Source organism: Antrostomus carolinensis, unplaced genomic scaffold (genome assembly GCF_000700745.2).
Source record: "Antrostomus carolinensis isolate BGI_N321 unplaced genomic scaffold, ASM70074v2 scaffold3522, whole genome shotgun sequence".
NCBI classification, from domain to species: domain Eukaryota; kingdom Metazoa; phylum Chordata; class Aves; order Caprimulgiformes; family Caprimulgidae; genus Antrostomus; species Antrostomus carolinensis.
In genome coordinates this window covers 112,030-127,988 of record NW_010298796.1, presented here as the reverse complement: position 1 = coordinate 127,988, position 15,959 = coordinate 112,030, and the positions used below count along the sequence as shown (strand labels likewise).

The 15,959-nt window shown below is 47.1% G+C and overlaps 1 protein-coding gene across 1 annotated transcript in view; it reads left to right on the top strand.

Moving 5' to 3' along the window:
* Positions 1–13,637: 13,637 nt before the first annotated feature.
* The window catches only part of FRMD4B (FERM domain containing 4B), an 84,750-nt gene continuing 82,428 nt past the window's right edge, over positions 13,638–15,959 (top strand). The window contains 1 exon segment of the mRNA XM_029083636.1: positions 13,638–13,799. Within this exon segment, the coding sequence (XP_028939469.1) occupies positions 13,638–13,799 (162 nt within the window).

Here is a 15,959-nt window from a genome sequence, read left to right as displayed (position 1 = left end):
CAGGTGAGGTTGTGGCTATTCCCATGCAAGAGGGGGAATCTTCTGGGGATAGGAGGATGTTGGTGCTGCTGGTTCCTTGATTTTATATATGGCTGGTGTAAGCTAGAAAACAAAACTATGGCCTGTTTTGGGTTGGTTTTTTCTTAATTAACTGTTTGGTTGGGGTTGTTTTTTTTCCATGAGTCCAAGCCTGTGTTTGAGCCACACCACATCCATAGTACAGGGTTAACAAGGTTTTTTACTTCTCCCTCACCACACCATCACTTGTGCAAATTCAGTGGTGCCCTTCACAGGTTTAGATGGGAGCCCTCCAAGGCTGTATGGGATGAAGGCTCTCTGCTTGTGGAGGTTTGGGGTGGTGGAGCTGAGCCATGTGTGGATTGCCCTCTGATGAGCCACTGCCCACAAGAAACCACCAGTTCAAGCACTGGGAAAGGTTTTGCCTTGTTTCCATGGGGGAGACATACTTCAGGGTAGGCTTTTTAGTCCTGTTTTTCTCTGTATGTTGTGATGGTCTTGGTGGGCATGTGTATGGGGAGGCTTGCAACTGGTGCAAGTCCTGCCTGACAGTGACCATCGTCACTGCGATCACTCAGATTCAAAATACAATTACTAAGATGTGGTTGGCAACACTGAAATCCCTGGGGGGCTGCCCAGGCAGTGTGTTGGGAGTTCCTCCAGGCTTGAGGTTTACACTTGAGGGTCACCAAAACTGTAAGCAGCATGTGCTGCAGCCTGGAGAAGAGACCTCAGCAGCGTTGGATGGTTTTAGTGCTAGAGCTGTCCTCTGTGAAGAGCAGGTGTGTGGATGCAGGAGGGGCATCATAGCAAAATTCACCCAGGAGGTGAATTGGATGGATTCCCAGCATGAGAGTGGGATTGAAACAGGCACCATGGCCCTGGGCTGTTGAAAGACCGGTCCTGCAGCTGGAAAGTGGGGGTACCTGAGGGTAGGACTGGGTAAGTGGGGTTAGAAGAGCTTAGTCAGGATGTGTTTGTTGAAAGGATCTGCTTCAGCCTGACTCCTCTAATTAGGTAACGTGTATATGTCTGTTCCTTGGAAACACTTCATTCATTAATCTAATGGAGGGAAGGATTATGCAAAGATGAACCTAAAAAGATGTTCAGCAAGGATGGGTTTGCATCTGGAATGAACCAGTCATAGCTGCTAGAAGGGGTAACACCAGCAACATTATCAGGAAGCCATGCCACAGTTCAGTTGGTGCACCAGTGTCTCGGCAATGTACCTGGCTTCATCTGTAGACCAAGTCTACTATTAGGCTTGGACAGGGAGGTTGTTCCATGTGAACAGTTTAGGATGCATGAGATTTTTGTAAGGGACAATAGATATTCTCTTTGGTGTAGTGTCTCAGCAAAGGGGCTGGATAAAAGGAAGAAGAATGGAATTATGAAAAAGATAAAATCTATATGTGGTAAAGGGAAGTGAGGATTAAACAAAGGCAGGAGACTGCACCAGAGATAGAGGTATAAATTGATAAGGGTTCCTTTTAGGAAAGCAGTGCAATAGCATGCCAGGGGTGCAAGATGTTTCAAATTCTGAATGTTGCATTCTCCAAGCTGAGTGCTCTGGATGCTGTAGGGAAGCCAGCGGCTCCTTTAGGGTTGTTGATTTTCCACGCATCCTCCAGAGATGCACAGTGAAATGGATGAATCTCTCCCCAAATAGCAGCAGTTCTCTACTAGAAGGCAGTGGGAGACAAAAGGCAGCAAAGCACAGACACTAACAGGGTTGTGCTGTTGAAGGAGATATCTAATACCTCAATTAGGACCAGGGAAGTTCTCTTACCCATATACTGGGAACTGATGAGGCCGCAGCTCGAGTGCTGGGTTCAGTTTTAGGCCCCTCACTCCAAGAAGGAGATGGAGGTTCTGGAGCGTGTCCAGAGAAGGGCAACGGAGCTGGGGAAGGGTCTGGAGCACAAGTGTGCTGAGTTCCCAGCTGAGGGAACTGGGGTTGTTGAGCCTGGAGAAAAGAAGGCTGAGGGGAGACCTTCTGGCTCTGTCCAAGTCCCTTGGAGGAGGGTGGAGAGAGGTGGGGGTGGGGTCTGTTCAACCAAGGAACAAGTGACAGGACAAGAGGAAATGGCCTTGAGTTGCACCAAGGGCAGTTGAGATGGGATGTGAGGAAGAATTTCTTTGCTGAAAGGGTTCTGAGGCATTGGAAGGGGTTGCCCAGGGCAGTGGTGGAGTCCCCATCCCTGGAGGGATTGGAGAGTTGTGTAGACATAGTGCTGAGGGACATGGTTTAGTGGTGGACTTGTCAGTGTTGGGTTCATGATTGGACTCGATCTCAAAGGTCTTTTCAATCTAGGCAATTCTGTGATTTCTCCCTAGGAAGTCATTTTATTGGGGAGAATGAGGAAAAGCCACCTAAGTTCTGAGCTGCTTGAGCTGAGCTGAAGCCTGAGCATGTTTCCAACAGTTGGGGATTCCTGTGGCCGTGGGCAGGCTGGCTCCTCAGGTGCTGGCTCGTACTACACACAACCGGGCTAACTCAGCCCCAGATCAGCCTTTCCCTCGGCACAGTCCTGGCTCAGAGCCGCGGCAGTTGCCGTGTGTTTTGGTGCATTCACGTGGTGCATCTTGTATGCAACAAAACAGCTCCTGAAACCTGCTACCCTGGGAATTGGGATATTTAAGGTGTAAGGAAGGTATCACAGTTTGTATTTCTAGATCAGATTAAACTTTCTTGAAACATTCATGGATCTTCTCGTTTCCTTCCATGGGAAGTTAGGACATGGGGCTGGTCATTTGTAAAGTGCTGCTGGTTGTTTTGATTCCTTATAGCCTGTGTGATAGATGAGGCTGGAGGGGAGAGAAGTGGAAACAAGACTCTCCATCCCTGACTGGACAGTAAAAGTAGGGCTGTAGAAGAGGAGGTGTGTATATGTAAAACAAAATCTGGGAGAAGGAAGAGTTTGTTTTGTTACAGCTTTGGCACTGAAGTTCTAACTCTTGTTTTGTTCTCTTTTTAGTCATCAAATATCTCCTTTGAAAGTGGTTGGGTGAAAGTCTTAAATCCTCTGTAGCCACTTTTTTTTTTTGTCTTTCCAAGCTGGGGCAGGAGTGAACACATGACTTAAACACCTCCTGTGCCGAGCTGGCCTTCAGCATAGGCAGCAACAGGCTGAACCAGTTTGCTCATCGCTTTCGTCTCCTGACAGGCGCTCTCTTGTCCCCGGTGCTCTGGGAGGTGCTTGGCCCCTTCTCCCGGTGCTGCAGGAATTCCCCTGCCTCCAGCCACCAGCTCCGGTGCCGCCGTGTGTGGCCAGCAGCTCTTGAGTGGTGGCAGCCCCACGGAGGAGGCTTTGCAGGAGACCCAAGCTGAGGTCGGGGGACTGAGCAGAGCACCTGGACACAGAGTTAAGGAGGTTTTTATGGCGTCTGGCAGAGGGTGAGGTGTGCAAGCAGCTTTCACCTCCAGAAGGTACCTGTCTCCTGAGTCTCAGGTGAGGGAAACGTGGTGTTTGAGTTGACTAGTTGAGTTGCTTCAGCTTGGGAGACTGTTACTGAGTTGGGGGGGTGGTGTTCTTGTGGTTGGAGGTGCTCCTGGGAGCTCAGATCAGAAGTGACTGAGCAATGAAGGGTGTTCCTTTGTTGTAGATGTTGCCAGTAGCAGACCCGCTCCTGGTCCAGTTCCTGATGCTGGGCTGGCTGGTGGGTCGGGCATTCCTTTGGACACAAGGTCTACCATGGATGTCCAGGGGACCAAGGCTTAACCATGCAGGGATGCTGCCCTGCCTTGGGCCGGGTGCTGGAGCCTGTACTGAGAATGTCCCAGGCTGAAAGCGTTTGCTACAGCAGTAGGAGCCAGGCTGCTCCTGGCTGGGGTGGCCTTTGCTATCCTTGCAGCTCAACAGCTGCTCTGCAGGCAGAATTTGGGGTGGATCAGGAGTGTGAGTTTTGCTCTATTGCCTGTTAGGTGTGTCCTTCAACAATTGCTCCGTACCCAGCTGAGGGAGCTGCAGGATGGGGCACCCCACACCCCATCACTGGGCCTGGGCACCCACTGAAACCCCACCCTGAGGACAGTCACCTTCAGGATCTGCTCTAGACTGAGCTCCCTGGTGCTTTGGCTGCTATTTGAGTTCTGCTCAAAACAGATAAACACAAGAAGTTGAAAGCTCCCTGATTATTGGCTGAGACTTTCACATGTACTTGTGTACAAGTCCCTTAAATTTCAATCTAAAGATGTGGAAATGTTGGCTGCTTTTCTCCTTCCCTTTCATCTATCATAATGGAAAAAAATTTGCAGCAACCCTCAGAATATTTAGAAATGAAATTGCTGATGTAAATGTGCTCTGGCATAAGGCACAAAGCTGGAAAATGTGCTTTCTCCTGCAGAATTTTAAGGATGTGTAGCATCATCAAGGGCTATTCACTAGAGCTGGCACTGTGAGCCTGTCCCGTATATCGGAAAATAACTGCTCTGTCCACACCTTTCAGTAGGATATATCCCAGCTGTGCAGTGGGCAGGTGACAGATCCCTTTCTCTGGTGACAGACGTGCTGCCCATCAGCTCAGCCGTACCTCGAAAGGGATATGTGAGTAAATCCCTGCTACGGTCGCTGGCAGGGAGCATATTGAGAAACAGATGGTGCTGTGCTACAATTTTACGTGCTGTAAGACCAGTGCATAATTTAGCAATACAGAAACATGAATTGTATTCCAGTGGTTGCTGTGTTCTTGTGGGGGTTTTTGTTTGATTTAACAATCAGCAGGAGAAAGGAGTAAAGGATATTATGTGTAACTTTAAAAAGAAAAACCAAAAAAACCAAACCCAAACCAAAAAACACTCCTGGAGGATTTGGAAATGTAGCATCCACTAGATTTGTTTTTGAATCCCTAAATTTATTTTCCCCTTGTCATTTTTGTGTGAATCCTTGAGTTGTGTGCTGGGATGTGTGTGCTGAAGGAGCTTGCTGGCTCTGTGTGGAAGGGGCAGATGCCCCTGTGTCCTGCCAAGGCCAATTAATACATGGGAAGGGGTGGGAAGGACAGGACTGTGTCAGGAGGGGACAGTCCCCTCTCTCTGTGCCCCTATGAGATGTTATTCTCTCTCAGACAGTCTTTCAATGGTGCATTGGAGCCCCTTTCAGCCTACAGCTCTGCTTTCTCTACCCCCAAGACCCTAGTCCTGGAGTTTTCCCACCCTAAAGCTGCTGCCTGTCTCCTGACAGTTCCTCCAATCCTTTTTCCCCACTGTGGCCCAAATGTCCTTGTTTTGCCTCCCTGAAGGGTGAAAAATAACTTTAGGATGTAGGGGGCAAGAGGCATAGAGCAACCTCAGCTTTGGGGGATGCTGAGGATGGGACAGGACCCGGTGAGCCACCTGACATCCCATAGTGTCCTGTACTGAGAGAGGCAGTAAGGAGAAGGAAGCTTGGCCCCTCTGTACCTTGTGTGGCTTTTCAAGACTTGAAAGACTTGAAAAACAAGTATATGGGACAAGAGATAATGAAACTGGATGTAGCAGGGCCCAGTCAGCAGTAGCTGGAAGTCTTCCTCCTTCCTCTTGATGTAGCACTGAGTGCTCTGGCTTTCCTGGGCTTGATGTCCCCTGTCCCCTTCCCTTCCAACCATGTGTGTAGGATGGGAGCAGCGCTCCTGGGAAGCATCATCCAGGAGCAGCCAGGTAGAAGAGCCTGACCTGCTGAAAGAGGCAGGCAAAGGGGTTTTTGTGCTACAGTTTTGCCCATTAACCTGAATGAGAATAGCAGCTCTTTTTTTTTAATGTCAATTTGATCATCTGACCTTAGAAAGGACCTAATATGAGCACTCCAGCTCTGTTTCCAAGCATCCTCTTCCTGCTCCAAATGGCTTCCTTTCCCTGGCTAACCTCACATCATGTCCTCTCCAAGGAGGATGGGGAAAAGTGCATTATAATTTTGCAGTCTTGGCAAATGAGGAATCGCGCCCAGGAAAACAAATACCCGTTAATTAGGACCATGAAATGAGGATTGAATCACAGCTCTGATAATGGCAAGGGCAGTTTGCAAGCCTGCTTTATATCCCAAAGGAGGAAACAAAAAGAAATGATAATTTTTCTTTTAGAAAGCCATTTCAGCAACTCCTAGCCATCTATTTAAAAGTTTCTCTGCCAACAGGTACTGCTTATTTACTGCGTTGTTTCCATTTGAAGTACAAGGGAGAGACTGAAGTTATTGCCGAGGATAATTGCTAACAAATGCTGAATTTTCATTTGTGCCCATTAGAGAAGGAATAACTTTTTTTTAAGCATAGGATGGTCTTGGATTGACCCCCATTGGGGAGTTTATGTTGTTGCAGAACAGCCAGAAGAGAGATGAGGAAACTGTGGGGAGCCTGGCTGGGGTAAAGCCTCACTCCCAGTGTGTCTGCTTGGCTTCTCCCTCTGCCAAGGTGACTAAAGAAGAGTTTAAAGGGGTTAAACAGAACAAAACACTGGATCCAAACTATATTTAAAAGCTTTTTTTTTTTTTCCTGAAGATGAGTTTTAACAGTTTAGGCTATCAATAGCCCTTTGGTAAAGTCCACTCTCCCTCTCTGCCATCACCTCTCCCATCTTATTCTCCCCACTAAGTTACAAAACAGGTGACTGGTTTAGTAGTGGGCTGGGGTAACCCACTCCCCTGCACCCATGTCATCACCCTCTGCATATACTGGGATAAGGGGGTTCCCAGCTTTACCTGAGGGATCCAGCCACAGCTGTGGTGGCAGAAGTGCTGGCAAGCAGGGAATCACAATCATTAAGGTTGGAAAAGTCCTCTAAGATAATCAGGTTGGGTGAGACCACTGGTGTGGTGCCACAAGTGTCTGGTGGGGTACTGAGATGTGGGGAAATCTTGCCTGGTGGGGACAAGGCTCTGTGTCCAACACCTGCACCCTGCTTTCTGAAGGGGTGAGGTCCTGCTTTCCTCATGCCTACAACAGGCTGACTCAGCAGCTGGGGCCACCTTCCGCTCCCTCCACCTTTCCCTCCCCACTTCCTTTCTCATTGTTTGCTTTTGAGTTTCCTGATGTCACTGCTCCCTCCCTAGGGGCATCTGATAAAGCATCAGGCCTTTCTCTTGGTGCTTTTTTAAAAAAGGAAGGGAAAATTGGACTGCAACTCCTTATGTTTGTTCTTGGAGGGGCTCTGCTTAGCTTGAACACACAAAATATGTGTTGTCTTAACTTGGCTCCTCTTTCTACTAGAGAGGAACTTTGAATTTCTGTAGTATCAGTGCAAATTTCTCCAAATACTGAAAGCTTCAGGGCAAATGGAAGGGTGGTAACTGGGGGAGAACTCACCTGTGTGGTGCCTCCAGAAGGCACATCACGAAGTATGAGGCAGAGTTGTGGTTCAGGCTTTCTGTGCCAATATATATCTTGTAGGCTCCAACTGTGTGGGTGGTTGACTCCTGACCTGTCCGTGTTCCCATATTCCTGGGGCTGAGTAGAAAAAAAAATAAATTCAAAATAATTTTCTTAATATAACATAAATAACTTTGGGTTGAGTAGCTAATGATTGCAGAATGCCTGCTGAGGCCAAGGAGAGAAGAGCTGAGTGATGGCAGGAGGAGCTGCGGGACGTGGCAGTGAAGAGTCACCATTGGGTGTCAGCATGTTGGTGGGGCAGCGCGTGGAGCTCTGGTGGCATGCCTGGCCTTGCTGCGAGCCTATTGAAGGCAGCTGGAGTCTTTCCATCAATTTCAATGGGCTTTGGATCAAGCCCATGGCATGCTGCTTGTTTATTTTGGAGGCTTTTTGAGGATAAAAGCATCCTTTCAAGGCTGCTCCTTTTCCTTCTCCTTTGGTTCAGTTGCTCCTTGCACCCCGTGGCCTCATGCTGTTGGATGTGCACCTACTTTCTGAACAGCCAGCAGCTCGTGTGCTTTGGAAAGCTCGTTTTAGTCCTACTCATAGCAACGTTTAGTGCCCTGCATAAACAATGTGGCCCTTCTAACTGCCCCTTTAAGGGCAGTTAATGACAGAAGAAGGGGAAATGGGTTTAAACTGAAAGAGGGGAGGTTTAGATCAGATATTAGGAAGAAGTTCCTCACTGTGAGGGTGGCCAGACACTGGAACAGGTTGCCCAAGGAAGTTGTGGATGCCCCCTCCCTGGAAGTGTTTAAGGCCAGGCTGGATGAGGCTTTGAGCAACCTGGTCTAGTGGAAGGTGTCCCTGCTGATGGCAGGGGGGTTGGAACTAGATGATCTTTAAGGTCCCTTCCAATCCAAACCTTTCTATGATTCTGTTGAGAAATGCTGTGAGGTGCTGGACTTGTTTCCTTTTCTATGGTCAAGCTCTCAGTGCTGAGGCTCACCTTCAAAAAAGACTTATACTAGAGCTCATCTACTCTAGCAACAAAACATACTGATTTGCCTCCTTTTGAATTCTACATGGTTATTCTCCACTTATTTGTCCAGAGCTGGCAACTGTGCACTGTACAGGTACTTTGTTAGTAAAATGAGGCACTAATGTCTGTAGCAAGAGATGATACATTGTGAAATGATGTTTTTTTTGCTTCCTAACTTGAGAAACACAGCTGCCGGCAGACCTGCATTCTCAGTAAACATCAATCTGTAGCACCAAGAGTGCTGGAAACTTATTATATAGATTTACAGTACCAAATTATTTTTTTGCCTCTTCTATTTACTGGTGCTGTCTCTTTCCACTGCTTTGTGATTCTCCTTCTGCAAAAATTGTCTGGGAAGATGCACTGCTCTGCCTTGAAAGGCTTTGAACAGAACTCACCCACGGTAGGTGGAACAAGACTTGTTGACTTCAGGTTGTACTGGATCAAATATGAAATTAAAATGGCAGGAGGACTGTTCACTTGAGTGTGCCAGAGCTGTGGGGCTGGATGCTGGCTGGTCTGGCCTGGGGGGAGATGAGGTGAGTGGCCCTGGAAGAACATCTGCTGCCTGATGGGGCTTGGGCTCAGTTATTTTAAATATGGATTTTGATTAAAAGCTTATATTGGTATTGGTTATTTGATGTGCCAAATACTGAACGGACCCAGAAATGAATCCTGCTCTACTGGGTTTATGGTCTGAAACTGGAGGTAGGGAGAAGAAGCACCAAGGCATCCAAGATGGTCTCTTTGTTCATGTTCAATAGAATATGGTAATCTAAACTCTGTCATTTGAGCATGTATGCAGGAAGGACAAGTCCTTTCCTGGGTGTACACCTTTCCTGAGCTAGGTATGACCCATAAAGTCTAATCAAGGGCAGAGCATTGCTCTGAGTCATGATTTTTCTGGAGGCTACAGCATCCTGGGTTACTCATCCTGAGAGAATGAATACACTGAGGATACAATTATCATAGTTAGACATCATTTATTCTCACCCTCTAAAAGATTCTTGTCAGGAGACTGATAGGTTTGGGTTGTTATTTTTGTCTTCGTGGTCATATATATATCATGCAAAATGCTGAAGCTTTACTACCTCATTTATGCTGCTTCTTACAGCGTCGTAGATCTCTGCCCAGTATTTAGGTTATGTAGTAATTCTACCCCATTTGCCATAGATTAACGAGGTTATAAAATAATCATAAAGCTGGGGCAGCCCTGGATTTTCACGCTCCTCACGTATTTATATCTACCACAAAATACCTCATCCAAAAGTAATTACCTGACTACTTCAGGCTCCCTTTAATATTCTCTGCCAACTCAAAATGCTGGAGATGTTGCAGCTGCAAATGGGGCAGCAGCAGCAGGGCAATGCCAGCATCCATTGTGGACCAGTGCTGGAGAGAAGCCAAGCAGGTCTGGTACCTGTTGGGGACTGTGGTGCCTGTCTGAGTGACCAGTTGTCAGAGCTGGGGGAGAAACATTCCTGTTTTTTGGGAAGTGCAGGACAAACCGTTGAGGCTGGACATGTCATCCTGCCTGGCACTCCAGCCCCTTGGTCCTCCAGACTTTGAACCTGCTGCTCCTCTGATAAGACCCCAAAGCATTTCATGCCTCCAGTGAGGTGATGAATGGGAAGAGTGACATCCATTCCTAAAATACAAACCACGGAGGTGTGTGGCATTGCTCGAAGCTGCTGAAGCAGGACTAGGTAGGAGGTGGAGGGGACTGTGCTGACCCATCTGCCAAATTATACCCCTGATGCACTGGTTGTAAGGTACTGGAGAAACTAGATTTGCGTTATAAAAACTGGGTGACATGTTCTGATGGTGATAGCGTGGTAGCAAAAGATGATAAACCCTGACTTGAGAAACTGGAGCATATTCTACTTGTTTTGAACCTGACCTGATTTTGTAGTTCCAGGTATAGTGGGTATGGAAGTTTGCTGTTTGAGGAATCAGACTGTGAGCTGTTTAATCATTTCTGAAGTTAAAAGGCAGTGGCACTTCATTTCTGATGTGAAGTGCTAATTAGTTTACTATGGGATACAGACTGCAGGAAATACATGTTTCTGGCACAGTGGCTGTTCATCTCTTAAAATGTGTTTATTTGTCAGGGTGTTATGTTTATATCATTAGTGTAGAGCACTATATATGCAGCCTGAGCTCTCTGAGAGGAGGGAAAAAGGCAGCACCTCATGTAGAAGTGTGTAAGGCTGCTGTTAAATGAGCTTGTTAGAGCCTGTGCCTCATCCAGAGAGGAGAGCACTAGGTACCAAAGCCTCCCACTGCTGCTGTGGACCATTTTGGGTGTAGTTGTGGCTTCCAACTACATCAGCCACTTGACATTGGGGCAGTTCAGTGAGGAAAAGCTCGGAATTGAAATTCCTGGTGCAGTACCTGGGGCAGGGAGGGAAGTCCAGATATATCAGATGCTGTTGTTAGCCTTAAAGGAGGATGGCATGGCCCTTTCACACAGATTTTGTTTGCTTTCTAAATTAAGGTTTGGTAACATGAATAGTGGTAGATAAATCTTTGTGGAACTGTAGACATTTCTGAGGGGTCCTCAAAATTTGTGCTAATATAAAGAATTAAAGTAGGCTGGTTAGGAATATTTTGTGATTTTTATATTTTTTTAATTTTCCAATAATCCCAAAGAACTAAATTGGTTTGCAAACACCTTTTACCAGAGATTGAATCTGTTTCAAAAGCTTTTGATCAGGGCAGGTTGGATTACAGACTTATGCTATACATGAGTGCTGCTTTTTAAGCATCTTATGCACTGAGAGGTTATAACATCAAAGAGAGAGTGCCTGACGACTGTATTTCACTTTATCTTTATTAAGCTGGTAATTAAGGGCCAGAGTGTAGCAAAAATGATTTTTAAGAAGTCACTTAATCTTTTTTTTTTTATTTAATTGTATTAATGCTCACAGCTTGACAGGCTTGTTTTATGACAGGAATTTTAAAGAAAAGTGTTCGGGGTATGCATCTTCAGCATTGTCTGAGAAAGTCCTAATTCCCAAGTAATCTTGTTGTTCATGCTCATGAAAACTTCTATAAACCAGCACCTTTGGGCATTTTTTAAAATGTATTTTTAAAAGCAGTGTAATCATGCACTGTTGGCTTCTAGCTGGAGCAAAATGGGAAAATTTTAATGAAAATATGCACACAGGTTTGTGAAGAAAGAAGAAACATGTCTGGATTTAGAAGGATGAGGTGGGATTGCAGCTGCTTTCTGGTGGGAATTCAGTGGATAATGTGGTACCATAGCCCTTTGAGTCCTAGCATGGACCTCAACAATGCTGATCATTGGCCTGAGACCATCCCAGGGTGGAGAATTGAGACTTTTTCAATTTTATACATTTGTGTTGATGTTAAAATCCTCTAAACACAGAACAGTGATGATGGGCAACACTGGAGGAGGAGGAAGACTTCCTTGTGGCCACAGGCTCTCCAACAGCATTCAAAGGAGCAATAAAACTCTTGGGGTGGATATATGGATGCTGAATTTCAACTGTTGTGCCCAAGTCTCTACTTGCCACTTGTTAAAACCAGCTGTATCTCTCTCTGCACCGGCTCAATTTGTAACAGCTTCTAATAACTTTTTAAATATTGTTTTCATTGTTTTCCCTGTGTGAAAGCAAGTCTTGGAGAGATTTAACCCCCCTGGCAGCAGCATAGCCAGTAGATAGCACCCAGAGGAACAGAGCTGCTCTTGCTTCACTATGCATAAAAGGAAAAAATGTGGTTCTTGAAGACACACAAGTCCAAAGCCTGTCTAAAGAGAATTATATCACCCCAACTATGATGCAGGACCTGACTGTGCAGGTTGATTAATATGGGATTAGATGGGTTTTGTGAATACTTGCGCTGTGCTAGGAGCATGCAGAGTGTCTTCCTCCCATGAGGAGTGTTTGGGACAGGGCTTCTGCAATGCTGGGGTGGAGGCTGTTTGCTGACAGTGCCCTTGGGGAAGCAGTACCAGCAGCACTGGGATTGAGCTCTCCCACAAAGACTTTCTGCAAGCCATTCCTACCCTCTTCTCATTCATTTCATTGGACAAGAGAGATGACTTTTACAGAGAGGTTGGTCATGTTGATGGCTTTAGCCAAAAATCTGCTCTTTGAGGAGTTTCTTCAGCAAGATGCTGATGGTGGCATGAGGTCTCTTGTAGCTTCTGTCCCAAAAAGCTTGGGAAATAAATCTCTGAGGGATCTTAAAAAGTTTAATTGCCTTTTGACTTCCACCCTCCCTTAGCTTTTAATAGGGAAGAGCTCACAAGTGAAAGGTGCCGCTTGCCACCATTAACTGTTTAATCCCCAGAAGGACAGAGTGCTGCTTGATTTTTATACGATCGATGCAAGGCTGGAGTCTCTTGTGGGCTGATGTCATCAGTGTCTATTTGCTGTGGGCTCTTGGTGAAGAGCTCGGCTAGCACGAGCAGCTTTGTTTTTTCTCATGCAGCCAGCGCAGCATTAAAGGAGTTGTGTTAGTTTAAGAGTCGAGCAAAATTGTCTCTTTAGCAGGTGACGAGCGTTTTATCGGTACGATGCAACAACCAAGTGGGAGGTGTGGAGCAGGGAGATGGCTCTGTGCTGTGGGCATCTGCTGTGATCCAAGCTGGAAGAGAAGTTAGTGTGTCTATTTCTGCAGAACTATTCTGATGCTGGGTGGGTTTTTTTTTTTCTATCCTCTGGCTCTCAAAGGTGCTTTTTCAAAATAAGATTTCTAGTGTATAATTCAAGCATGGGAACAGCCGGGAGCATAAAATGATGACAGCTTTGTTCCCTGTATGGCAGATAATGAGGTGTTGGAGGCAGATAGTGCTGCGAGTTAGGCGGGAGCTGTGGGAGAAGTGCCTGCCCAGCTTACCAAAGCGCGGTGCCGATAAACGCTCACCAGCCGTTTCCTTCTTTTCCTGTAGCATCTAAATGGGCTTGTTGTCAGGGCATATGGCAAAAGGGTTAAAATTTAATTAGAAAACATACTGGTAGCTACTGGAGCTTAAGAGAGATTTCTATAAGCTGCTAAGAAGGACAAGGCTGCTGTGTGAGCTGCTGGGAGGGCTGAGCCACCGCAGCCGCTGGCTCGGCTTCACGCGCCGCCGGCCGGGACATGCCTGGGAATCTGCCCAGGAAGCGCCGTGAAAGAGGAGTTTGTTTGAAGGCTTGACCCTGGCTCTGTGCAACACCCCTGCCCTCCGCCCGCCGTATAAAGCCAGCCTGCCGGCATGCCAGGCGTTTGAAGGAGGGAGCGAGAGCCAGCGGGAGCCAGCCGGGATCGGGATTTTGTTTTGCTGATGGCTTCGGTGTTCATGTGCGGGGTGGAGGATCTGCTGTTCAGCGGGAGCCGCTTCGTCTGGACGGTGACGGTGGCAGCGCTGAGGAGGTGGTACGCTGCCCGGCTGCGCGCTTGCCGGCAAGCCCTGCGAGCATGGTGTGGCCTCCAGGATGTCTACCAGGTAAAAAAAAACCCACAAAAACCAACATTAATTGTCCCAGGTTTTGTTAAAACAATGTCATGTCACCTGAGGGACGTGTGCTTGCTCACCTGTCTGGTTTCTCAGTGCCCACACCTCGGGTGAGGCACTGGCATGGGGTGAGGTGAGGAGCGTTGTGCCAGAGCTGCAGCTCACGCAGCCCAGGTGTGGAGATACTGGCAGGTTTATAACCTGAGAGGCTGTGCTGACATCCAGCACTGCTTTAAACAGCCAGTGCTATCTGTCTGCCTTAAATTCAGGGTTTGAAGGAGACTATTTTCTATGTTAAATGTGTTTTATCAGCCAGTTTATCGATAATTGTTTTGACAGCCGACTGCCCCGGTGTCACAGCCCCTCGGGAGCCCCTTTTGCTGCTGTCACCATTCTCGGGATCGGGGAGAGGTGGTTCAGCTCTCTGCCTGGCTGTAGTGTTTTCCTGCTGTTTGTGTCACGGAGCAGCAGCAGGCTGTAATGGGAGACTATTTTGTGTTGTGAAGGGATTACTATCAGGGGGGCTGAAATGAGTCCTGAAACAACTCCTGGGAGGCTCCCCTTCCTGAAGGCAAAAAATACAGCCGTGTACTTGCAGTTACCGTGGTATCCAGTTGCGGTTCGTGTGGTGACGCTGCTCCTGGAGTCTCTTTTTGCTGGCAGTTCTTTATTTTTGTGTGTGTATTTATTTTTGTCTTATATGTAAACGTGTGATGTGTGCCCTGTCTCGGTGTCGGTGGGTGTGTTTGCTAGATTATGTTGAATATTTCAAAGCTGCTTCTCTCCTATCCCTGGTGTTTTCCAGGGAAGTGGTGGAGTCACCATCCCTGGAGGTGTCCAAGAAACATATAGGTGGAGCACTTGGGGATATGGTTTAGTGGGCATGGTGGTGATGAGTTGATGGGTGGACTGGATGATCTTAGAAGTCTTTTCCAACCTTAATGATTCTGTGTTGCAATACAGAGAACGACACAGCTCATAGCAAACAGCTCTTCAGAACTATCAGGATGTAACTTCCATGGGAAAGTCATGCTAAAAGGACATCTGCCTATTTAATCCCAAAGGCATCTCTTGCTGTTTAGCTTTAAGGTGTGCCCCGGAGTGGGAGAACAGCTTTGCAGTGATACAAGTGCTCCCAACCACTTGGATGCATCTTGGCATCTTGTACAGATGATGGATATAAACACTTTGTGATATATGTGACACGTGTGTCACTTGAGGAACATGGATTGTGTAGAGTTAGGGGATGCAGGAGTACAGGCATCACTGCTCCCTGTTTGCCCACCTTTACTGACCTGAAGAAATATGGGATGCAGCCCGGGCTCCTTTCTTTCTCTATAAATAAAATCCAGCTACACCTGTACTGTGTGGCTGTTATTTTTGGAATCTGTTCTCGTAAAGACCATGGATCTTGGGCTGCCTTTGTCCCTGCTGTGTCCCTATGGAGGCAATTTTGTCCCTGTAGGGCTGGAATAACGGCTCAGGAAGGACCAGCTCTGACAACAGCTGTATTCAGCCTGTTCAGCTGCAGTTCTCTGGTGGTTGGCTCGAACAAAACATGACTGTACCTCTGTCCAAAATTACTGTGTCATAGTGGCTGTTGGTGGATTAATCTGTTACCTTTGTGAAAAGCATCACTGACTTGTGCTTGTGTCCTAAAGTAGGGATGTGAAAATGGGTAAAACAAGGAGATGGGTCCTTGCATCATCCTTCCAGGAGGCTTGTGAGCCAGGGGAGTGGACAGGGAGCACCCCTTCCTTGCTCCTCTCTGCCCCACAGCTTGTCACAGCCACATGGAGAGCACAGCCAGGCTGCTGGGGACATGCAGTGACCTGTTGCCCTGTGTTCACTTCACCGAGGCTTAGACTGTGCCTTATCATCCCTGTGAGATGGAACTGGGCAGAAACAAGGCAACTCTCACATTTTAATGTCAGGAATTTCCTAGTGGTAATTTGTGGTGTATTAAAGAGAGATGGCTGAAAGAATGCCCTGCAGCTCTTCCTTGGGTTGTGTAACACATTGCTTTTTGTGCTGAGGTCTTGGCTCTTTGCTGTTGGAACCACTATCGTGGCTGAGTCCAGTGGGTGCAGGGCTGAGCACACAGCGTTCAATGTCACTGGATATCAGAGCCCAGTAAGAGGTTGAATCAGA